We start from the raw sequence: 25,864 nt of genomic DNA, 5'->3' as shown, positions 1-25,864 counted from the left end.
TTTCTGTCATGGCAATTGAAATCATTCAATTGCCATGACAGAAATTCCTTGCAGTGTCATATCTCTTATGGAAATTGGAGAATTATCTAATCTTTCATGGAAATTATTTAAATCCCATGCATTTTAAATAAGAACATACCAAAAACTATGTTCTTATTTTAAAAAAAGTGTTCTAAAGTTCCTATTTTAATTTGTTAAATCTCTGAGGATGGACTGAAGTCTAAAAGCACTTGGATGTTTGTATGTTAGATATTATATTCCAATTAAAATAATTGTGTTTGATTTTTGATAAAGACTTTTGGAGTGAATTTTAATAAAGAATTATTATAAATTATAATGTAAACATAGAGAGCATTACAAAATAATGCAAAACACCAGGCTACCAAAGGCAATTTGTTGACTCCTTTAATACTTAATATAATGAATGCTAAAAATTATCATTATGTAAACACAAATACAGTAGAGCGTTGTTTATCCGAATCAATTGGGGACTGGGGTTGTTTGGATAACTTATTTTTCGGATAACCAATTATGTACGAAAAAATATATTAACCTATCCCGTGTTGAAATTTTTTTCCGTTGCATGTCGCTTTGCGTTGAATTTTCGTCGGTGTTAAGCCAAACGTAAACTTTTTAAAATAATAATTGTGGCTATTGTATCATTAAAAATTATTTCTTTATTTTGTAGAAACAAAATAAATATATTGAAAAATATAAAAACCAAAAAAATATACTTTAGAAGTTGATCTAGTATCAAAAATGTTTGATTCAGCACCACACAAAAGTGCCAGTGCTGCCAGCTAAAACACACACACCAACAAAAAAGATATTGGAGTAGCCCAAGATATAGCCAAAGATTGCAGCGCCACAGCACTAGCGAAAATTTAAATTTGCTGACTGGAATTTTTTCGGATAAACTACGCTCTACTGTACCTAAAAGTATGTATCATAAAAATCTGCACAAATTTCAAAGTTGTCTAAAATTCATTATTTATTTTAAAATAAGGATTTTTTTTTATACAGATAGATTGTTTAATGTTGAGGTGATATAATCAGGACTGATCATTTCTATTAATTTCTGGAAGTGGTCAGCTTTGAAGTGCAAAGTTTGGCCTTGATTCCATCTCCAACTCCTTGGCAGAATCAGTTTTCCAACTATTTTCATAAACTTTTTGTTTCAGTTTGTACCAAAATCTCAATTGTTCTTAGTTGCAAAATGTTTGAAATGTTGGCTTCATGGGAGATGTATCAAATTCTGTAATGGTCCAATATGGAACTGTGGTTTGAGCATAATGGGGAATGGCCATATCTGAACAGAAAACATCCTTGGGCAGGATAATATTTCTTTAGAAAGGGTACTGATCTCTCCTGAATGCATTTGTTGCAATACATTTTGATAATGAAGAACCATGATGATGCAGTGAATGTCCATGAGAGTCTGTTTGGAATGGTTGCCAACTAAACCAGAAGCTTTAATGAAAACTTGGATTGTCATTTGAATTTGACTTCAGGATCTATATCTAGTTCTTCTTTGTGAAATAGTGATTATTACCAGCAGATTTCACTTCCATCAATTTCAGTATAAAATCTACCAATTACATATTTTTGATCAAATTCATTTAACCCTTTACCACCGCCATCTTGTTTACATTAATTTTGTAAACTGTCCGAAGGCAATATAGGTCAGTCAGGTGATATTATTTTAAAAACTCACAAAAAATCAAATTATCATTATATTCATATGAAAAAAATTATATACATTTATTAATATCTTTAGTTTTAAATACGATATTTTTCAATACATTTTATTAGAAAAATTTATAAGAAAAAAATAATATATATTAGAACTGACATTTAAACTTGATAATTTGTAACTGTTAGTCAAAATTAACATTGTTTAGTTACCTAGTTTTTTGCTGGCAATGAGCCAGAAAGACGTAGAATATTGTTCTGTACAACTCTATATAACATTTATACATGTATGTTTATTCATTGCGAAATTATCGCATATTATATCAAACATTTGTTTGAAAACAAAATTTTATTATGCTACCAACTAATATAATGAACTAATATACTTTATTCACTTCATATTGAACAAGAATATAAATTTTTGTAATAAACATATGATTTACCAGTAGTAATACATGTAACATTTGCTGATATTTTAGATTAAATAAAAAATATATAAAATGTCAGAACTGAAAGTCACAACTTGAATATTTATAACACATTGACTTACACCTAAATAAACTTATTATAGCATAAATGAACTTATTGTAGTAATATTATTGCATGAATATGCTAAAAATGAAATAAAAAAATTATCAGAAAAAATAAATTAAGAAAAAAAGCATTAATTAAAATTTTTTAAGTCAACAAAACACCACCTTGAGAAAAATATGTGAAACAGACGATAGACAAGATGCAGCCATCAAGTGCTGACTGATCTCTTGGTGATAAATTTTACAAAAATTGATTTTTACTAGGGTAATGACGAATTGGTACCCTCGAAATTTTGCTTAACAGTGGGGGGTACCGACTGATCAGTACTTTCGAGGGTAAAGGGAACATGCATTTTTAAAATGGAACATTATTTACATAAACTTCTTTGATAAATTCAATCAAGAAGATTCTAAAAAGAATGTATGCTGTCTCATGCATGTGCAATTATTTGAAATTACCAAAAATGATATTGAAATTAGTGCATATTCTTAGGATACCTATATAACATAACAATTTCATTATGATGATACAAAATTCTAAATAAAAGTATTAAAATTTGAATATTCTTTTATTAAAGGCATTATTAAAAAAAAATCAGGATCTAACTCCAACACCACAAGAACAAACTGCAGTTCTTAATCTTGTGACAAAAATTCAAACAGTATTGGATAATTTAGCTGTAGCGCCAGGAACATTTGATGCTTGTGTAAGTAAAGAATATTTAAAATATGTATTTTGTAAGTTATATTAATGTGTGTAATTTATTTGCATAAGTAAAATTTTTAAATGACAATTTATTTTTACAATAGAGTACATTAATTTAATTAATGTATGTAATATAAAATAGTATCTATAATTTAAAGTAAATTATAAAAATTGAATATATTAAATGTAAATAGATTGATTCATTTTTGTTGTATCAATATTTCAAATGAACATTAAAAATGTAATTGTATTATTTCAGAATGTTAGATTTAAGATTTTGTAAAATTTTTAATATCTCTGTCTGAATTATTATTGATTATTAATGAAGTACGTGTATTAATGAAACTTTATAAATACTTTTTTTATTTGAAATTATTTTTAAAAATTGAAATTAAAAATTGATGAACTTATTCTACTATGCTTTCATTTAGTTTGATTTTAAAAAATGCTAATTTTGAATTTTCCTCTTAAAAGACATTTTATCAAATTAAATATACTATGTTTTTGTGCATATAACCTCAAATAATTTATAATAGATTAAAAATTGCTAGAATGGAAATAAAACCTTTGCAAAATAACCTTTCCTACTTATACCTCACACCTTCAGAATTGAAAGCATGATATTTATTGGTGTGTAGTTTAGAAAGTACCATCTCAAACAGTAGATTGTTGTTTTTCTATTACATTTCTTTGTAGATGTAATTATAAAATAATTGAAATTAAAAAATGAATACTGACGGGGAACCTTCTAAATGTCATGTACAGAAAATACAAATGGATATTGAATAACAAAATTTTTTTAATCCTACTGTTTTATTTAATTTATTTATATAATAATAATAAGTTATAAGTTGACAAAACTATGTCAAACAGCTGGTTGGATTGGGAATGCCTCTTTGGGGAGACGGAAGGATTCATGATTGCCATACAGTATCAGGTCATAAATACTAAAAACTGAAGAAAACACATACTCAAAGGTACAACACTCATAAATGACACATGCAGAAAATGCCACATCATGCCAGAAATTATACAACACATCACTTCTGGTTGCAAGCTCTTGGCACAGACAGATAATTTACATAGACACAATCAAGTAGCAAATATAATACACCAAGAGCTTGCAAAGAAACACAAATTATTAGTTCTATGTATGTATTGTCTCTTTAATCTGACATTAAGTTCGGTAGACTATCATTACAGCTTTCAGGTTAGACACTTCTTTTATTGTTTCAGGTTGTAATGTATTTATAATAATGTTGTAACAGAGGAAAAAATTGGAAATATATTGTAAAATTGTGTATGTATCCCTTAAAAAATGTTTTTAATATTACTATGCTATCTGTAAAATGATTATAATTGCAGTTACTGCAACGTTATATTGTAGAACATACACATTCTTCAAAAGTTGTACTTATATAAGATTTTATGAGCAAATGTTAAAAGTTTTTTGTATTAATGGTGAAAATGTATTTGAGGTGTTTTTAATGGCTGTATTTTAAAATCTTTCCAATGTTACCCATTGTACACTGTGGTTTTAGGAGACAGAACCATAGTATTGCACTGAAGAAGGACTTAACATTTATATAAGTCTGAAATGCATATGTGGAAACAATAAAAGAAGTGTCTAACCTGAAAGCTGTAATGATAGTCTACCTAACTTAATGTCGGATTAAAGAGACAATACATACATAGAACATAACAGCTATCCAAAAGTGATATTTAGACAAATTATTAGACATTCATGAACCATACTGCAAATACATCCCACAGACAGTATTGGAAAACAACACACACAAAATGTACTACGACAGAGCCATAATCACAGATAAAACAATTTACCACAACTGACCAGACATCACACTCATTGACTAACACAATAAAATCACATACATTATGGACCATTCCAACACTCACAATATACAAAACACATGCACTGAAAAAATCAGCAAGTATACTGAACTTGCACAGGAAATAAGGCATCTATGGAGGATGGATAGGGTGCTTATTGTACCTGTCATTCTCTCCTGTACAGGTGTGATACCACACACGCTACACAAAAGCCTGGGAACATTACAATTGAACAGAAACACATACATCACACTACAGAAGGCCACTATATTGAATACATGTCATATTGTTAGGAAATTCCTGAATACAGACTGACACACTTATTTAATTTCTGTCTTGTTTTGGTTACTATGTCTTGACTCTGGTCTGGCATAGTACACAGCCACTGGTATCAACCAAGTATAGTCCACTAAATACTGTATAATAATAATAATAAATGAATGTTAAAATAAGCCTGTATACTGCTTTCTCACCATCTCTTCTCTTTAATTTCTCATAAATTTTATCTAAGACTTTATATTTGGCCTTGCCAATTGCTTTCTTAATTTTAGTTTTGGCTTTTTTATACTTCCTATGATCATTCATTTCTCGAACAAAGTCTTCTTTTCCTTAACCCCTTTTAAGCCGGCCATTTTTTTAGAATTTTTAATTAAGCATAAAAAATACTTAAAACTGAAGAAAAACGAAAGAAATGCGTTAATTTTGAAGAAAAAGCTTCAAAGTCTAAGTTTTTTTGTCTGGCCTTTCTGCGAAATTTAACACTGATGAGTTATTGTTTACACAGCTGGATGACCTTGAACACAGCTGGAGTCTGATTTCCCGGGACATTCTCAGACATCGCGGGAGGACAAGGGTTTAAAGTAGGGTGACTTCAATCTGGCGGTATATTTTTAAATATTTTAAAAAAATTATAATTTTTATTGCGATTTCCGACCCCCCCTAATTAATTAAACTTCTATATAATAAAATCTATTAATTAAAAAAATTAAAAAACTATCGGAAGTCGTTTTTGACATCAGAAAGCAGCTTTAAATAACTTTACCGAAGGAAAATCGGTGCGCTACAACTTTAGAATGATAAATTAATTTTGATAAAAAACTCCCATTAAAAAAACATTAAGCCTTAATCGAGCCTTATCAAAGGCTCATTAAAATCGCGATAAAATTTTTTCGCGTGCGCAAAAAATTCTGAAAAAATTTGGGGACCTAAAAAACATTCCAAAAATTCAAAAAAAATAATTTTTTCAAAAGTGGCCTTAACGACGTAACGCTATAAAACTTGCTCGAGTCACACTCGACCGCGGCTCAGAAGGGGTTAATAATTGTTTGCACTTCCTTATTCCACCACCATGATCCTTTCCCAACACATCCTTTGCTCTTAGTCTCACCAACCACCTCTCTTCCCACCACCACAATACTTTCAGTTATCTTCCACACAGTATTTACATTTAGTTCTAAATTCCAACAGTTCATCTGAAACAGCCTCTCCCTAAACCATCTTTCTTTCTCACTCTTCAATTTCCACCATTGTATCTTTGCAGAACCAACCTGACCTCTGGCCTTCTTCTGTATTTTAATATTCAAATCCATCACAAGCATCCTGTGTTGGGTGTTAAGGCTCTCTCCTGGTATCACTGCAATCTTTACACATCTTCAAATCCTCTCTTCTGATAAAAACATAGTCAATCTGTGACATTCTCCCACCACTCTTGTAAGTCACCAGATGCTCCATTCTCTTTACATAAAAGGTATTTGCTATGGCTAAGTCAAAGGTCATTGTCATCTTGAGAGTTTGGATTCCTTCCTCATTCTTAGCTCCAAAGTCCTTTCTGCCATGCACCCTCTCATAACCATTTTTTCTCTCCGAAATGTTTATTTAGGTCTCCACCAATTAGTACATTGCATTCTGGTAATATGTCATCTAGGCAATTCCAGAACTCTTTCTCTTCATCTCTTAATCCTGCTTGAGGAGCATATACACTAAGAAATCCAAGTTGTCTTTCCAAGGATCACCTTGATCATCATAATTCTATTATTTCTTCTTTTTTACTTCTAATACTTTCTCCTTCAGCTCTTTACAGACCACAATTCAAACTCTGTTCCTTCCATTCTCATCCTAAAATACCACAATTTGTAGTCATAACCAGTGGTGATATTCAGCGGATTCGCACAGGTTCGACCGAACCTGTTGTTAACATTTTCAAAGTTTTCAAAAATATATTAAAATATACGTATTATACTCTGTAACACTACTAAACTAGAGCCTTATACCCCGTTCGCCTTGGGGCGACCTCCCTTGACTGTTTCAATTGGGATTGACTCAAGAGAGTTCTTGAAACTAGATCCAGTCATAAGAGAGATCCCACAATCCCACGAGCATGAGAAAATACAAGATGGCTGCGGAACACGTGTCGGGCTATATAATAAGATACCCATATCATATGGGTATCTTATTATAAGGTCAGTTTTTGCACTAATGTTGCTAATGCACCATTTGAGCGAAAAAAATTTAAGGAAAAATTTTCTGTTAGCAAACCCTTTGTTAAATATTTCGAATATCACCACTGGTCATAACCAATTTCTTTATCCTTCCCTCTTTTCCATTTTCTCCCTTGTAAGCAGGCCATACTCTCTCTCTCTTTTTTTTTAGAACATCTGCTAATTTTCTTCTCTTTCCTGTTAGTGTCCCCATATTCCATGATATTACTCTTAAACTCTGAACTATCTTCTTTGGCCATACTTGTCCAATCTTGTGTGGTAGCTCCTGCTCATTTTTCACAGCAACATGGAGCTGCTGCTGTGCATTGCCCTAGCTATGGCCAAATTTCCAGAAAGACTCCTCATTATTTTGCAGTAGTTTTACAGCTGATTGCCATGTGATGCTAACCCTTCTCCTCTCTCATCCATGCTTGGGACCTGCAATGGCAGAGTGGAAATTTATGTAGTTTCCAAAATAACAAAATAGAGTGAGAAAAACATTACTACTTCCTTAAAATTGTTTACTCTAAGATGGCGACCATTGATTCAAAGCAAACAATTTCGAATAAGAGCTTTGAATAGGAAGACTTACAGTACTTACTTTACAGACTTACTTTAGTGTTGACAGGAGACATACAAGATGAAATACCTTGATGTCAGCTGTTTGTGGATGATGATGTGAATGTGGACATGGACAAATTACACCGTAAGTTGGAAAAGTGGAGAGCAAGATTAGTAGAAAGAAAACGGAATATATGAAATATGCTTTTAGGAAGGTGCTTCTGAGAATGAAGACGATGTGAAAATTGAAGGAATAAAAGTGAAAGAGAGTGAAAGATTCAGATATTTGGGGTTGGTACTCTGGCAAGATGGAGAGATTGATGAAAATGTAACAAAAGAGTCACAGCTGGTTGGACTAAATGGAGAGGACTAATGGCATACTTTGTGTCAGAAGAATGCCTCCAAGATTAAAAAGAAACTTTTATAAAATCTCCCATTAAAAAAACATTAAGCCTTAATCGAGCCTTNCATCAATTGTATATATCTGTGACAAATTCCTTGTTAATCCACTAATAATTGTAACAATTACTATATATCTAGCATGTCACTATTCTCACTGTATCAAACTGGGTTATACCTATGTGGCGCCCAGTATACGCTGTACCTAGTGTGTTGAATAAAATATATCTGTATCTGTATCTGTATCTATGCTTGGGACCTGCAATGGCAGAGTGGAAATTTATGTAGTTTCCAAAATAACAAAATAGAGTGAGAAAAACATTACTACTTCCTTAAAATTGTTTACTCTAAGATGGCGACCATTGATTCAAAGCAAACAATTTCGAATAAGAGCTTTGAATAGGAAGACTTACAAGTGTTGACAGGAGACATACAAGATGAAATACCTTGATGTCAGCTGTTTGTGGATGATGATGTGAATGTGGACATGGACAAATTACACCGTAAGTTGGAAAAGTGGAGAGCAAGATTAGTAGAAAGAAAACGGAATATATGAAATATGCTTTTAGGAAGGTGCTTCTGAGAATGAAGACGATGTGAAAATTGAAGGAATAAAAGTGAAAGAGAGTGAAAGATTCAGATATTTGGGGTTGGTACTCTGGCAAGATGGAGAGATTGATGAAAATGTAACAAAAGAGTCACAGCTGGTTGGACTAAATGGAGAGGACTAATGGCATACTTTGTGTCAGAAGAATGCCTCCAAGATTAAAAAGAAACTTTTATAAAATGGTTGTTAGGCCTGCATTGTTATATGTATACTTTGTATGGGGATATCCCCAATTTTCCAACCATTTTAGAGCGAAATCGTGTTGTACAAGGAATACCTGTAAATAAAAATGAACAAAAATTAAATAGATAAACTATTATAGATTTCTCAAATAATTTTAGATGTTTTTCTAAAATTGATATGGAATGCATTAAAGTGATTGTGGAAAATGTTGAGAATGCAATTTTTTTGTGTGATTGATTTTAGTATTCTAGTGTTTATAATAATTGCACTATATTAAATAAACAAAGTAACTGTTTTATGTAAGAAGCATACACTTTGATTAAAAGATTTGACTGAAAATATTTATTTTAATAAAATTGCTGAATTTTTGAACTAGTGACATTTTGCCTATATTTATGAATTTTATTATAATTTCATTTTTTTGTTAATGGTTATGATATTGGATAATTATTACTTTTTAACTTTTCTGTATTAAGTATTTCAAACATTATAAAATATTATCAAGATTTCATATTTATATAAACATGTAGTTTACAGCATATTTATTTTTCAGCAAGTAGATGAAGTTCGGCAGGTTGGATCATTTAAAAAAGGAACCATGATGACTGGCCAAAATGTGGCTGATATAGTAGTTATTATAAAAACACTTCCTACAGGTAATTTAGCATTTTAAACAGCCTTATAAATTTAAAATATATAAACTTTATTAAAAGTATTTATTAAATTACTGAATATACATCACATAATTATTTAATAACAGTTTTTAATTAAAAAAAACAAAAATTAATTTATTCATCTGTGTTTTTATAAGTGCATATAGATAAATTAATAATTATCATCTTAAACTGGTATTATAGATAATTACTTTAACCTTAAATTATCCTTAAAAAGAATTAAAATACATAATATATATATATTATGTATTTTAATTATGTAATTTATCTATATGCACTATAAAAACACAGATGAATATATATGAAATATGAAGAAAAATTAAAGTGTTATTAATTAAATACAATGTTTTTAAATAAAATAATAAATATATTATCATTTTTTTAATTAAAAGATTGAAGACAAAGTCTATCTAAACTGCCATCTTTATTTACTGTCTTGTTCTGAAATACATTCCATGACAATCTCACCTTTGTTTTTAAGATACTTGGTTGCCACCTTTGCAACTAATATAAGTTACAGTAATAAATGCAATTTAGTCTGAAAATAATCTAAATTTACTAGAAACAATGCCCAAACATTGTATTATTTATATATGATTCCATGAACATTCTGTGTTAGATATAATTTTTTAAACAGTTTTAATTAAAGTAATTAACATTTTCTTGAGGCTATAAATTTGAAAAATACAGTAGAGCCTCGAAAACTCGGCACTCGATAACCCGGCACTCCGGATAACTCGGCCACACCCTGGCAGGGCAAAAAAATCCTTAGTTAATTAATTTTCATTATAGACAGCTTTATAAAAGTATAAAAGCTCTCATAAAGTATTTTTCTGAGGTCTGTCTTATCAGGTAAATTACTGTACACAGTGTATCATTCATTTTCATTTTCATGTAGTAAAGGCTCTATGCCTTCATAAAGGATGTACTTTTCCTTTGTTTAAGGGTATTTGGGCACTTTATTCTCTGTTGTATTCTCAAGTAAACAATACATACAAGTACAGTACAGTATTTTCTGAGGAAACACCCATACTTATTTTTTTTAACCCCATTCCCGATAACCCAGCATTTTCACAAACTCGGCCACCCTTCGGTCCACATTAGGCTGAGTTTTCAAGGCTCTACTGTATTGAGTTATTTAATTAACACTGCTTGTAATATTTGTTTCGGACATTAGATATAAACAAAACAACTTTTACCAGAATTTATTATAATAAAAACATACATGATATTTGAAAATAGCTCTGTTTAAAAAACTATACATATTTAAACACGCATGTTAACCATTGTTTTTGCAACATATTGTTCTAAAGCCTGGTATTCACATTCAGAAATGGATGACGTAAACTGTCAACAGAACAGCTAAAAGACAACACTCTTGCCATCAAATTTTCTACTTTTGCCATTGCAGAAAGTGGAACAGTAAAAATTAGACCAATAGGAAGGCCATTTAGCAATGTCATCATAAACATCACATGTGGTGATAGCATTTGAACTATGGTAGTCAGCATGGAATAGAAAGCATAATTTATACTCTAATACATTAATACATTTCATTTATACACTATATTACTATCCAATTTAAATATTAACATCAAATATATGTACTTACTGCATAAAGTATTTGAGATGACATAATCATAATTTGGGTACAAAAATTATTTCACATTTCTAACTTCTGACGATTTCAAAATATTTTTCTTACCCAAATTTTTTACTTTTGTGGCTTTTTTATTGTAAGATCTTAAGCAAACTTAGAAAGTTCAATTGATATAACAAAGTAATCCTCATTGGCACCATTTTCAACTACCAGCAGTGGTAGTTTATCTTTAAATAAACATTATCTTTTTGTATCTTAAGAATTTTTTTCCCTGCTATTTATTGGTTTTGAACATAAAATTTTTCAAAGCATTAAAAAATTGGAGATATAAATTTAAAGACAGTTACATTTTAATTTAAATTATTTTTATCAGTTTAAATTCCCTTTTGTGCAAAAGTTTAAGGTTTGTATTGTTTCAATTATTTAGGAGAAGCTGTACATGCTCTTGGAAATAAAGTTATGGAGGATATGAAACAAGCAGATCCTCATGAAAGTAAGTAAATCTTCTCGTAAAAGAAATATTTTGCATTTATTCTAGAAATAAATTTAAGATCATGTTTTTTTACATTAATGCAAAATTTTAATTAACATTTATTTTTGATATTTTTATATATTTTTAATAATTATTTTAATCTGAAATCTATTTTCAGAGAATTAAATATAACAATTTTATTTTAAAAATTGTAATGCATAAGTTTTAAAGGTCAATTTTCTTAAAACTTGTTTTTTGTATTTAATTTACTATTTACTTACAAATTAAGAATTATTTAATCTTTAAATGATTATAATCTCAATGTATTAGGAAAATTTAATGTAATCAAAATATTGATGTTTTATACAGTAATAAGAATAGATTACTTTATATGCATATAAAAATTGTTATAAGTTCAATTAACTATAATATATTTCAATATTAAAGCTTCACAATTGATTTCCTCTTGTTATTTTGTATAGTGTTTATATTTTATATTTAAATATAAAATAATATATACGATGTCTGATTTAAAATAATGAGAGTCCTGAGATCAGCTAACATTTCTGATTGAGATTGAATTTGGTATCTAATTGTCAATATTGACAATTAGATACCAAAAGGTCTATATTAGACCTTTTTCTTTAGCCTGATAATGTCTTTAATTTTGCCTAGAAACAGATGAAGAGACAATTGTGTTCTGAGGATGAAGGTTTAGAACCAATCAAAATATAGATTGAAGGGACCCAATCTGTAAAAACTTGTTTCAAGGACATGAGACACTCCTTTCATAAAGTTAAGGAAACCGAGGCTCCTTTTTATGTAATTGTGGAAGCCCAACTAGTTCCCTCTTGCTTATTTTTTGTCTGGCTCACTGCATGTTCTTTTGGATAATTTCCATTCTGTCTACTGTGTTCTTTGTTCTATGAAGTAGAAAGAGTTGACAGTGGTTGACTATTTCTACTTCATTGAATTTCATCAGAGATGTATGTGTACTTCTTAGCAGTCTGTCTTCAAGTCCCTTGCCAAACTTTGGTATTTGTTTCTGATAATTCAAGCCTTCCTCCTTCAGATTTTCTTTGTAAGGATCAGGAAAAGCATCTGGAACTTTTTGTGAATGGCTGTGCTATTCAAGTGATCAGATACTGTAAAAATGTTACTTTCTCAATAAGTTGCCTTTTAAAATAATAATGAGTCATCCTTCAACCTAAACATGCTTGCTCACATACATGATCCCTTTCCCATTCACACCATCTAGTTACAGCCTATTTCAATCAAAAGATCAAAGTTTTTAAAAAATTTTTGTTTGAATATATGACTGTGATTAAGATCATTTGACTTCACAATTTTGATTAAACTATTTAACACAAATACTTTGATATTAAATTACTAAATAAAATTTAAAATAATTTAACTTATATATAATATATGTTCTATTTTGTTCTTTAACTTTTTTATTTACCTTTATTCTTTTAACTCAAGTTTTGTTGTTATAGTAGTTTTTGAAAGGAAATTTTAAAGAAATCTACTTTATTTGATTGTTAAAAATTTTGTTTTCATTAATTTAAGTTTCCAAAGAGATACTGATGTAGTGAAGATAATAAGTTATTGATTTTTTTCAGTTTAGGTATCTGTCTATAAGTATACTGTATAAAATTAGTAAACAGTCTTTTTAGAAGTTAGTCTTTTAATTATTTAATTCCTAAAAAGTTTGTCTTTTAATTATTTAATGTCTAAAAAGTTTGTCTGTTAATTTTATTAGTTAAGAAATTGATAGCTTTATATTGTGGTTTTTTTACTTTCATTTTATTTTAAAGTATTGTACAGTAAAATTACATTTTTGATGATAAGGAAATAAAAATTAGATGTATCAATTTTTCAGATATTTCCATTATGTTGGATTTCTGGATTATTTTTATATTATAGTCTAAAGAAATACTATATGTAGATATACAGGACGGTTCTAAAGTCCTTGTGAAATTTTATACTTCAATCACTAAAGTTGTATAAATGTTAAAACTGTGCAGTAAATATTACTTGAAAGCTTAATAGCTGTTATTTACTTTAATTCTGCAACCTAAAGCACACAGTTTACTTTCTATTCAGTTGTCACCATTTGGGGTCACTAATGAAATTTGTAAATGAAATAAATTAATTCTATATTGATAAAATTATTATGTGAAAAAATTTTGAAAGTTGGGCTCTAAAAAATTATTTACTGCATAGTTTTAATACTTGTATATCTTTACTTATAGAAGTATAAAACTGTAAGGGACTTTAGGGACTACCTTGTATATTATCATTTACTATAAATAATTAAAAGTTTTCTGAAGGAAATTTTATTTCAGTATAATTAATGTTGCTGTAAAAAGATTAGTTGAAATGTTATCAGTTAAGGCCATTAGACTTATTTTTTAATGCTTTATTATAAAATTAATGTAATAAATTTAAATATTTAAAGAAATTAAAATGTTTAATTTTTTCTAAGATTATATTTTTCAAAGTATTGTTTGTTTATTAACAGTTTTAAGTATGGCTACAAATGAAAGTGGTTTTGAAATCAGTTCATCCGAGGCAACTGTCAAGGTATTAATAACAACTATCCCACAGAATTTGAGAAAACTTGATCCAGAATTACATTGTAAGTGATGAAAAATATTTAGAATTTAAACTAATAACATTCTTAGTCACCTAAATTTGTATAATTTGCAAAATGAAATTATATATACAGGTAACCCCCATATAACACAGCACTTTTATAGCATGGATTCACTCTAACATGGTTTGAGAATTGGGAACATCCCCGTATAATATGGTGCTTTTATAGCCTGGGTTCACTCTAACACGGTTTGGGAATTGGGTAAAACCCTCGTACAATATGAAATGTAATAAAGAGTGCGTTCTTTTATACCTCCGCATAACTCTGCGCGAGTATTCTAATTGTTTTCGTGACTACATTGAATGCTCTTTCAACAAATAATCCATTTAATGGTTAAATTTTACAATTGGGACCCTTATTTTGCCTCTAAAAGCTCATTTTAGAATTATAGATTCCTCCACACCATACTATTGATAGTGTGGGCGCCGCCATCTTTCTTTCATTGTTGTTCCTAAATGCCTTCAAACAGCAGCACACTCCTTTTGCAGAGCGACTGCTATTAACGAACGCACCCAAAAACTGTTACTAGTTGATGATGCTTATGCTGAGATCATCATATAGGATGAATAATTCTCTGGTAAAATATTTACTTAAATAATAAATAAGTATTTTACCTATGAAAAAAATGAATAATAAATACGATTTAAATAAGGATTTAACAGCATATTTTTTTAATTTTTGGAACCTAACTCCCCTTTTCTCACTAGTTCTTTGTTTCGCATAACACGGCAATTTTTTGGAACGTAACTCCCATGTTATATGGGGGTTACCTGTACATTAGAGCATCGATTATCCGAATCGATTGGGATTGTTTGGAAAATTGAGTTTTTGGATAACCGATTATGTATGAAAAAATATATTAACCTATCCCATGCTGAAATTCGTTCCAATCCTGGCATGTCCTTAAGTACCCTCTCATGGTCACACCAGTGCTGCCAGCTAAAACATGCACACCAACAAAAATAATATTGGAGTAGTCCAAGACATAGCCAAAGATTGCAGTGCACAGCAGTAGCAGAAATTTTAATTTGCTGACTGGAAAGCTTTCAGTTAATTGACGTTTTGGTTGATTGACATTTGGTTAATCAATGCTCTACTGTATAGTTGACCATTACACATAGAATTGTACTAACTTAGTAGAATTTAGAATTTCATTAGCAGTAATGATTAAAAAGTATTATAAAGAATATTTTTTATCATTATTGCTAACATACATTTAGATTTCTATATTTTCTTAAAATTGTTAATTATAAATTTTGGATAAAAAAAAGTGAATTAGAATTTTTACAAAATTGTTCCTGTTAAGTATTTGTTTTTACTGTTATTATACACAGTGCAGCAATTATATTCCGGGACTGGATCTATAAAAATGAAACAAAACAATTTTATTCAAATCTTTATATTAAATTATTCAAAATACTCTCCTCCTGCTTCAATACACTTTTTACAGTGATTCAATAGTGATTCAAATGCCTGCTCAAACTCAATTTTCGGTATTGCCTCTAATATGCGCGTAGACTCTCTTTGGATGGTTTCAATATCATTAAAAATGCGTCCTTTCAACTTCATTTTCATTTTTGGAAATAAAGAGAAGTCACATGGTGCTAAATCGGGGGAATACGGCGAATGATTCAACACACAGACTTGATTTCGTGCCAAAAATTGACGAACAATCAATGATGTGTGACTCGGTGCATTATCGTGTAACAAACACCAGTCATCAGAATTGCGATATTCTGGTCAAATTCGACGAATTCTTCCCATTAATCGTTGTAAAACTCCCAAGTAGAAAGCAGCAGTAACTGTTTGACCCTGTGGGACGAACTCACGGTGGATGATGCCTTTGCTATCGAAGAAAACAATGAACATCGTCTTGATTTTTGATGGAACTTTTCGTGTTTTCTTGGCTTGAGGTGATGATAAACACTCACTTCCATACACTTTCTGCATCATTTTGAACGTTTCTGTGGCACTTGTGCCAAGTTTAGCGTGAAATTTAATAACAGCACGTTGTTCCATTATTGTTTGCCGACATGTAACAAAATAAACTGATAAACAAAATATCAAAAACAATGATAAATGTCAACCGATTTAAATAAAAGTTTTAGGTTAGTAGCGACATCTGTTCAAACTTCATATGACATAAAATTTAAACAGATGTCGCTACTGGTTGCTGAGATATAGCTTCAGTCCCAGAATTTAATTGCCTCACTGTGTATACATATATTAAATTAGCTTTTTTATAATGGCATCAAATTACAATTTAAATTTTCAGTGTAATAGTTTTGAACTGATGAAAAATTGCTAATATTTTGTTAGAAAGAAATATTGTCTATGTATTATTTATTTCTTGACTATAAGAGTATACATTTTCACAAGTAAAAATTTTATTAATCCATTTCTTTCAGAATATATTTTTTAGTTTGATATAATCATAAATTTTTGTGTTACAAATATATCATATGGGTATTTCTTAGTTCATTGATTAATGCAACATTAATTTCTGCTATTTATTCAAGTTTAAGATACCAGAATATATTATAGTTATTTTTTACAATTGAGTATTTAAGCAACATTTGAAAAAATTCTTTGAAATTGTATAAGTTTATTTAATTAAGCAACTTTTTATATTATTTATTTATATTTATTGAAGTTTGTGTTATATTTATGTTATGCAGTTATATTTATATTTATTTGTATATATATTATATACAAATTTATATATTAAATTGGTATATTAATTAAACAATTAATATACCAATTTAATATATTTGATTGAAAATATTAACTTTGTTTTTTTTTATAAAAATTCTACTTTTGATTTTTTTAATCAGTGGAACAGAAAATTCTTCAACATAATTTGGCATCAATTAGACATTCTAGATGGTTTGAAGAAAATGCTCATCATTCTAGTATTAAAGTTCTAATTAGATTGTTGAGAGATGTGAGAAATCGTTTTGAAGGATTTCAGCCTCTAAATCCTTGGATTATTGATTTACTGGTAAGACATACAAAATCTTTTCTTGTGACTTTTCAATGTTTTTATAGTGAAAGTGAAAAAGAAGTTTAAAATTAAGTTTAAAAATAGGTTTTTGTTAAATTGAATTTTTTTTTTTGACTGATTTTAGTATAGTTTGAAATAATTGTTTTTGGAAAGTATTTGATATAGATTCTGCACTTAAAATTTAAATAAACAGTTATATAAAATATGTAGTATGTTAGTTATAGTTTGAAACATTAAAAATTTAAGTAATTTATAAAAAATTATTTTAATCAGTAACTGATTTTCACTATAAAATATTATTAATTAAGTATATTATTATTATATTTCTCATTATGTATGTATTTTTATGATGAGGTCCAATTAAGGAAAGGCAATAAAAAGTATTAATTAGAGGATCATTTCAGTATTCTCTCATATTAGCACTTTGTTTTATGGATTAGTAATAGTGAAAGCATTTATTTGTCAAATAACAATTAAAATTGTATATAGTAAACATCAAGCTAGGCAAGCTTCAGTCTGATTTTATTTTTAGCAAATATTTTTTATTAATTATAGAATAATGTAAAACTTGCTATTAAAAGTTTCTTTGTACTTCTAAACAGAAAGTTCCACGTAAGTAAATTCTGTCATAATTGTGGAAATTTCATTCCATTTTATTTTATGGACTTAACTTTTTTAAGACTTTTGTTTAATAAAATAGTCCTGCCTACATTCATTTGAGTATCAAGTCTGTTTCCTAACTAAAAATAAATTTGTCATAAGATATGGTATATCAGAAGAATTCTGTAAATTTGACAGTTTTGTGGTAGGTTAATCTGTTAAGTTTCTGTTGTAATAAGTATCTAATTTTTATCTTCCTTGATAATGATAAATAGATTTCTTATTACTACTTTGTATGTATTAATTAGGAAAACTATTTTAAAATAGGAAAACAGACAACTGTCTTTTGATATTGCTTAATAAATAAAGCATGCACAAGATGTTGACAAAAAGCAAATATTTTTAGTAAATAAATTTAGTCATCATGCAAAAAATATAATTTAAATGCAAACATTCTAGAATGTTAATAGAATATGAAACAAATTTAAATTTTATAATTATTTTAAAAATTTTGTAAAGAAGGTAAATGTTTTAAATATATTTTTTTGCTTTTACTATGAAACATTTATTTCTATTTCTGTTCTTCTAGAAAAAGCTTTTCTGACAATGTTATCAACTAGTCTTGGTTTTAAAATCAAATATTTGCTATATTTTTTTAATAAATTAAATTAAACCCAAGCAATTAACAGATTAAATTAGGTTATATTATCACTGCTAATAATAATTAAATTTAATAATCATAAATAAATTAATAAAAATATAATCATTAGGTTTTGAGATGTTTTTTATACATATAAATAATATTGTGCTTCTTTTACATCTCCAGTTTTTATTAAAAAAAAAGAAAGATTGTTTCTGTTAAACTTTTGAACAATGAGATTTTATAATAGTAAGGATCCTTTAATTGAATGTGGATATAACAAATATAATTATAATTTTTCAGAAATTTGAAGTAACAAAATGATTATCATCTGGTTTAATCTTGATAGTTAGTTCATAAAGTTATCTAAATTCTCTCAAAATACAAATTGTTATAATTTGTCATAAATATTTTATCCTGTATTCTTTGTTTAATCTGACAGATAAACATATAGAGCAGTGATTCTCAAACCTTATTCTGCAGAACCTTAGGATTTCACAAGCAACCTCTAAGTGCTTCACAAAGATATAAGAAAAAGTATATTGAAAAATACACAAATCTTCACTTACAGAACTAACCTTTTATTTCAGACTAGGGTTTCTTTCCCGGGATCCTGTTTTCCCGGGATTCCCGCCATTTATTCCATACGAGAAAAATCCTGGGAAATTTTATTTTCCCGGGAAATCTCGCATTTCAATAATAATTTATCATGTCAGGTTTTCATTCTATTATTTATTATACAAAAAGTTGCATCTTGAAGACTCATCTAAGAGAGAAATTTTGAGGTTTCATGTTGCATATTATTACCTATGTTTTACAAGTTTCTACTTGTTAGTTCATGTAATATTTATGTATTGTGTTTGTGCACCATTGAACAGCGGAGCACTCGCTGAAAGTAAAAATCACTCATCGCACTTTAGTTTATTTTTTATTTTATCATTAGAAATAAAATGGTATTTTTTTTCGTAATCATTAAAACTCCCAATGAAACGCTTTATTTTACTTTCATCTTATAATGTAGGAGAACATAAATTAATTGAGCCTAACGTGTCCGTATGGGTGAGATTGGCCCTACACCTTTAGTTACTTACTAGAAAATAAATTAAATTATTCAAATATATGATATTTCTGTATGATCTTTTTTATTCATATAAAATTCTATTTTACTATCTCATCCCGGGATCCCGGGAAAAGAAATTATTTTTCCCGTAATCTCGCTGGAGGCAAATTTCCCGGGAAATGAGAAACCCTATTTCAGACTACACCTCAAAAAATAAAGGTAAATTAGTTAAAAATGTCTTCTGGTGACAATACCATAAATTAAAACAAATAGTTTATTAAAAAATATTTTTAATGAACTTTTTGTTTTTATTTATGATATCTAAGTACTCCTGTATATATACAAAATACATATGGTGGTCTTTACATGTATACATATATTCTTGAAATTTGTCTCATTGAAGTATGCTTGTACACTTACAGACAGCTAGAGAGATATCTTGATGGGTCTAGAAAACTTTTTTGCACTGGTTTAATTTACTAAGTAACATAAATTGGAAGACAGGATGCTAATTTTGTTTTCATAAATGCTACATTTTTAGTCAAGCATGTGCAATTTTTTTTGTTATTATTTTTATTTTTATGCCAGCAATGATATTGCTGCAGCAGTGATCAGTGTAGATGGCCCCAAAACAATATTATTGACTTGCTAGCACTTTGACTTAATTCTTAATTTGTGTTCTGACAGAAAATGAACTATGCTTAGTTTAAAAACTAACTCACTCTGGGAGAAGAGGGAACCACTGATAAATCTACCATTAAAAGGTTAAACATCATTGCTTGGGGTTCCACAAAAATAATATCTCAGGCATGAGGATTTTTTTAGATGTTAAAAATTTGAAAATCACTGATTTAGAGTGATAAAAAAAATGTTTACTTGCAAGGAATAAACTATTTCACCAGCACATAATTTAAAATGTAATCCCTCAAATCTGTTGTAAATGAGTATTCAAGATTTGTATGTTTCTCATTATGCATAGCATTTTTGCTATGCATAATGAAATGAAAGAGTTTTGTCAATTCTGCTGATTGGCAAAACTCAAAAATAAATTTTCTATTTGACAGTCAAATTATCTAAACTCACATATTATAGATGTTTTATATTTTCGAAAAACTGATATTTCTTTGAAAACCGTTTCTGTGATAATAAAAAATTATAATAAAATCAGTTTAAAAACATAATTAACTTCTTTGAAATAATCTTGTTACTAAAATTTTAATTATTTGATTACAGGCACATTATGCTATAATGCATCATCCAAGTAGACAACCACTTCCTCTGAATTTGGCTTTCAGGTAAAAATTGACAAGTAAACAATTATAAATAATTAATTAATATAATTAAATCCATTTCTAAATCTATTATGTTTATTAAAATCTTTAATTTTTTGCTTTTGAATTTAGACGATGTTTCCAGTTAATGTCATCAGGTTTATTTCTTCCTGGTTCTGCTGGAATACCAGATCCTTGTGAAAATGGAAATATCAGAGTTCATACTGTTATGTCCTTAGAACAACAAGTAAAATTTAATTTTTTTTAATACCTTGCTTTACTCCTAGCTATAATATAGTTCATTTTAAAATAATTTGCAATGTGTGTATCAGTTGTGTTAACAATTCAAAAGAGTCCAAAAATTCAAGAATCATTTTTAATGTCCAAGAGGTTATTGAAGGCAGAATTAGTAAATTCTAATAATTTTTTTCTTTCTTTCTTTCTTTTAGTGAATTGTGCAAATACAAAGAATTTAACATTTAATTACTTACATTTCATACATATGTGAGAACCGAGGGGGTCGAGAGGTTAGCTTGATCCCTTATTACCAGCTTCTCATCAGGGGATGGCTAGGAGGGTTTTTAAATCAAGTAGGAGGGAGATGTGTAAGTTGGTAGGTGTCTGTTCTCCAAATAATAGACAGGGTTCAACAAAATAACAAATTTAATATCAAACTTAAAACTAGAATACATAAGGTTACAAGTATATCTAAACATGGCATTATTGTGTTATAAGTTGCAATGATATATTTGCAACAATCTGTAGTAAGCAGTCGAATACATGTTATATATTCTAATTAACCCAAAAACCCAAGAGAGAGTGAGTTTACAAAACATTCTACAAACAATACCTCTGATAAATCCTGTCCAGTTATACGGCATTGTTGGGACAATTGTGGACCCTGGAGGTTGTCGGGGAAGGTGTGGCAATCAAGTCTTGAGAGGTCCATGGAGGAGGTTCGAATAGAGTTACCAGCTTGGAGGCTTCTTTATGACGATCACCCCGAGGTGTGGGTGCAACCTTTTTTTATACTATTCCTGAAGGGGAGCTGACTGGGGAGATTCTGATGCAAAGGTGGTCTAGCAAGGGGACCTTACGGTCGCGGAAATTCAGTTCGGGATGAGACTTTGCAGGTTAGTAGTATACCTCAAGGGTGTCCACCCAGAAGAATTGTAAAGCGCACTAGCCAGAAGATTCCAAGAAAAAGGGCTCTAAAGTTTTCAGCGCAGCTTATATACTGATCGATTTTACACTATGTCAGCACAGCGAAATGGCTGAGTCTGTAGTGAACTCGTTTGCCACGCGGGTGATCTAGGTTTGATCCTACTGGCTAACTTCTTTTTTTATACTACTAACCTGCAAAATCTCATCCCGAACTGAATTTCCGAGACCATAAGGTCCCCTTGTAAGTTCAATCTGTGTCTGGGTGTTGTTTATGTTAATTGTCAGAAATCAAACATTTCAAAAAATTTATTACTTCTTTCTATCTGGTATAGTTACTCATTCCACCTCATAAAACCGATAACATCTGTCAAGCATACTAAATTAATGGCCGGTAGTGACTAAGGTCAGTGTTTGGGATTGCAACCTTAGTAATAATTGTTAAATTGGAGAGGTATTTGATCAGTCTTATCTATCAAGATATCGGGAAAAATAGGATGTGTGGGTTTTCCACTTTGTTAATTTTTTCTCTACTCAACCTTTGACTAGATCCTATTGTCATCGTCAAAACATATAACTAAATAATTTAATTACTTTCCTTTCAAATCTCACACATATGATATTCATGCACCATTTTTAACAGCTATGACACACTGATAAAATTATCTTGAAAATAAATATTGCAAGATTTCTGTTATATATTAAAGAACTAGTAACAGAAATGTTTGAGGAGGACAGATATGAAAAATATTTCAATGTGACTATTTTTGAAACATTTTTATAAAAATGATTTGATTTAAGATTGGAAGACAGTCTTAAATCAAAAATAGTAATCTTGATACTGATCATAATAATAATGATTCAACCAAAAACAAAGCAACAGCAGTAAAATCAATACTGGACAACATAATTAAAAAATACATTATAAACAACTAAATGTTCAAAAATTAAAAATTTTTTTTTAACTTTGCAACCAAACTAATTATTTATGGCTTAAAACAATGATTATCTTATGCCACTTCAGAATGAAATTGAACTCATAGACAATCTTCATTTAATATCAGTTTCAATTTATTTATTATTAGATCTTACAAGTTAGTTTTCATATATTGGGTTGTTCGGAAAGTTTGTAGCAATTTTTGATAGCCGACAGTTGAGACACTGATTGACGTGAAAATGATTAGAATTGTACAAACCAATGAATATTACAATAAATGACCTTGAGACATGTCCATTACAAAAATGTTAAGATTATTCAAATATTGTTTAATTTGTCTCATTGCAAAAATGGATGCAAACAACGTGCATTATCGACACTTGTTTCTCTTTTTTTATCGTAAAGGAGAACATGCTGTACAAACAGCAAAAAAGATATGTGATGTTTATGGTGGGAGTGCTGTAGCAGAATCAATTGTTCGAAAGTGGTTTGCAAAATTTAAAGCAGGTGATTTCAGCCTTGGAGATGCTCCCCGCTCAGGAAGACCTCCCGTTATTGAAGAGGACCAGATCAAAGCATTATTGGATGAAAACCCTCATTATACAACTCCAGAAATTGCAGACATGGTGAAGTTATCAAACAGTACCATATTTCAACATCTAAAGAAGCTTGGATATGTGAATTGTTTGGATGCGCCATTTGGATATCTCACAACTTAACGGAAATGAACTTACTGGATCACATCTCCATTTGTGATTCTTTTGAAAGACGAAATGAAAATGACCCTTTTCTGAAGCGTTTAGTGACAGGTGATGAAAAATGGATCATTTATAACATCAGCCAAAAACGATCATGGAGTAAGAAAACTGAACCACCATTAAAAACTCCAAAGGCCAGTCTTCATCCAAAGAAGGTCATGCTCACAGTCTGGCGGGACTGGAAAGGAATCCTGTACTATGAGCTGCTTCCACAGAATCAAACAATTGATTCTAATAAATAATGTTCCCAATTGGACAAGCTGAACATGGCAATTAAAGAAAAACATCTGGAACTGGCTAATAGAAAAGGCATTGTGTTTCACCAAAATAATGCCCGCACACGTCTTTACGAACACGCTAAAAATTATTGGAACTAGGTTGGAATGTTTTACCTCACCCCCCATAGTCACCTGACCTTGCTCCATTGACTACTATTTGTTCCATTCTCTGCAAAATTCCCTTCATGATAAAAACTTTGACACTTTGGAAGCCTGCAAAAACCACGTGGATCAGTTTTTGCGGGAAAAACTGGAAAGTTTTACGAAGAGAGTATCATAAAGCTCCCCCATAGATGGCAACGCATCATTAAAAACAAAGGCACATATGTAATGGAATAAAAATATATTTTTAGTTTTAAAACAGTTTCTTTTATTTCTCTTAAAAATCGCTATGAACTTTCCAAACAAACCAATAGTTAAGTTAAAAATCAATATTGCCAAATTTATTATAAAGTTCTTTTTCTTAATTAATTTAATTAAAAGAATTAAAACTTCTCTTTCAGGATTTGGTTTGTCTTACTGCACAAACTTTATTAAGAGTATTTGTCCATGGTGGTTATAAGCAGATATTGGGATTGGAAGATACAGGAAATAGTAAGTACATAATTTGTATTAGAGATGGTATGATACTTAATTTTGTTGCTAGATCCAATTCAATACCAGTACTTTTTTCTATACATATTCTACAGATGTTGGTAATAAATGAAAGTATGAAACATTGGTTTAGAGAATATTCACTTTGTTTACTAACTGTTTAAATTCAATATAAAGAAATAAAAGTTTACAAATCAATTTATAGATTTCTTTCATATCTGGGTCCTAGGCAATTGTAATTGTGAAGTTTGGTACAATTCCAGCCCTATTTTTAAGAAAAATACTAACAAACATTGAATAAATTTACAATGGTATAGAAAATTTATGAAATTGAAAAATCACTGCTAAATTCCCAACAGACTTGAAATATTGCCAAATATGGCAATAAATTGCCAGATCTTGCAACATTGTTCACTGACTGTCCATCACTAAAAACTAGACATGTGCAGTGCCTGCTGCTGCTACCACCATTATTTTTTCACTTATGGCACTGCTGATCTTTGAAAGCCTAGTCACTGGCATAAATATAATAGAATACAGTGATACCTTGTACTTAGAGTGTTTCAAAGTTCAAATTGCATGTGCAATGGAAAAATGTGCTCTGATACATAAATGCAATGCACCCAAGTTGTTGCTTGTTCTGGCTCTTGCATTAATCTTGTATGTTTTCAGTACTTTTTTTTTTTAATAAATTTTTAACAATTTCTTCCTGAAATTTTCATCAACAGCTTTTGGGCACCCCTTATGTTTTGTATTCTTTAGTTCAAAATTTTCCAAATGAAATTTTTTCAGCCACATTTTAAATGTTTGAAGTTTAGGAGCATATTTCCCATATACATTACAAATTTTACTGTTTGTATGCATTATATCCTTTCCAAACTTATAATGCATAAAATGCCTGATACACTTTTTGTCTGAAAACTAGAGGTGGATAGTTCCAAATCAGAACCATTCCAGGCAACTACTAGGAACAGTTCCACACCAAGTGTTGAGATGGTTCCAGTTGGAACTACTAATGTGTTCTTTATTCTGTACTTTTATGAATACGGTTTTCCACAGTATGATGAATTCTTTATCTGGATTTGAACTTGAACTAAATGAAAATATTCTATGAGTTTTTAGGAATAATCAAATGTTTTGAGTAGTT

At 29.5% G+C, this 25,864-nt stretch overlaps 1 protein-coding gene across 1 annotated transcript in view; it reads left to right on the top strand.

Annotated features, from left to right (window-relative positions):
- The window catches only part of LOC111626475 (interleukin enhancer-binding factor 2 homolog), a 47,549-nt gene that overhangs the window by 16,434 nt on the left and 5,251 nt on the right, over nucleotides 1-25,864 (top strand). The window contains exons 3-10 of the mRNA XM_023369851.1: nucleotides 2,804-2,932; nucleotides 9,563-9,665; nucleotides 11,711-11,776; nucleotides 14,280-14,396; nucleotides 17,249-17,415; nucleotides 20,952-21,013; nucleotides 21,122-21,236; nucleotides 24,627-24,717. Of these exons, the coding sequence (XP_023225619.1) occupies nucleotides 2,804-2,932; nucleotides 9,563-9,665; nucleotides 11,711-11,776; nucleotides 14,280-14,396; nucleotides 17,249-17,415; nucleotides 20,952-21,013; nucleotides 21,122-21,236; nucleotides 24,627-24,717 (850 nt within the window). The remainder of the gene's footprint in view (nucleotides 1-2,803; nucleotides 2,933-9,562; nucleotides 9,666-11,710; nucleotides 11,777-14,279; nucleotides 14,397-17,248; nucleotides 17,416-20,951; nucleotides 21,014-21,121; nucleotides 21,237-24,626; nucleotides 24,718-25,864) is intronic.

The sequence above is a fragment of the Centruroides sculpturatus genome, unplaced genomic scaffold, assembly GCF_000671375.1.
Source record: "Centruroides sculpturatus isolate CEXI.00-Female unplaced genomic scaffold, Cexi_2.0 scaffold391, whole genome shotgun sequence".
In the NCBI taxonomy this organism is placed as follows: Eukaryota; Metazoa; Arthropoda; class Arachnida; order Scorpiones; family Buthidae; genus Centruroides; species Centruroides sculpturatus.
This window is presented reverse-complemented; position numbering and strand designations above follow the sequence as displayed.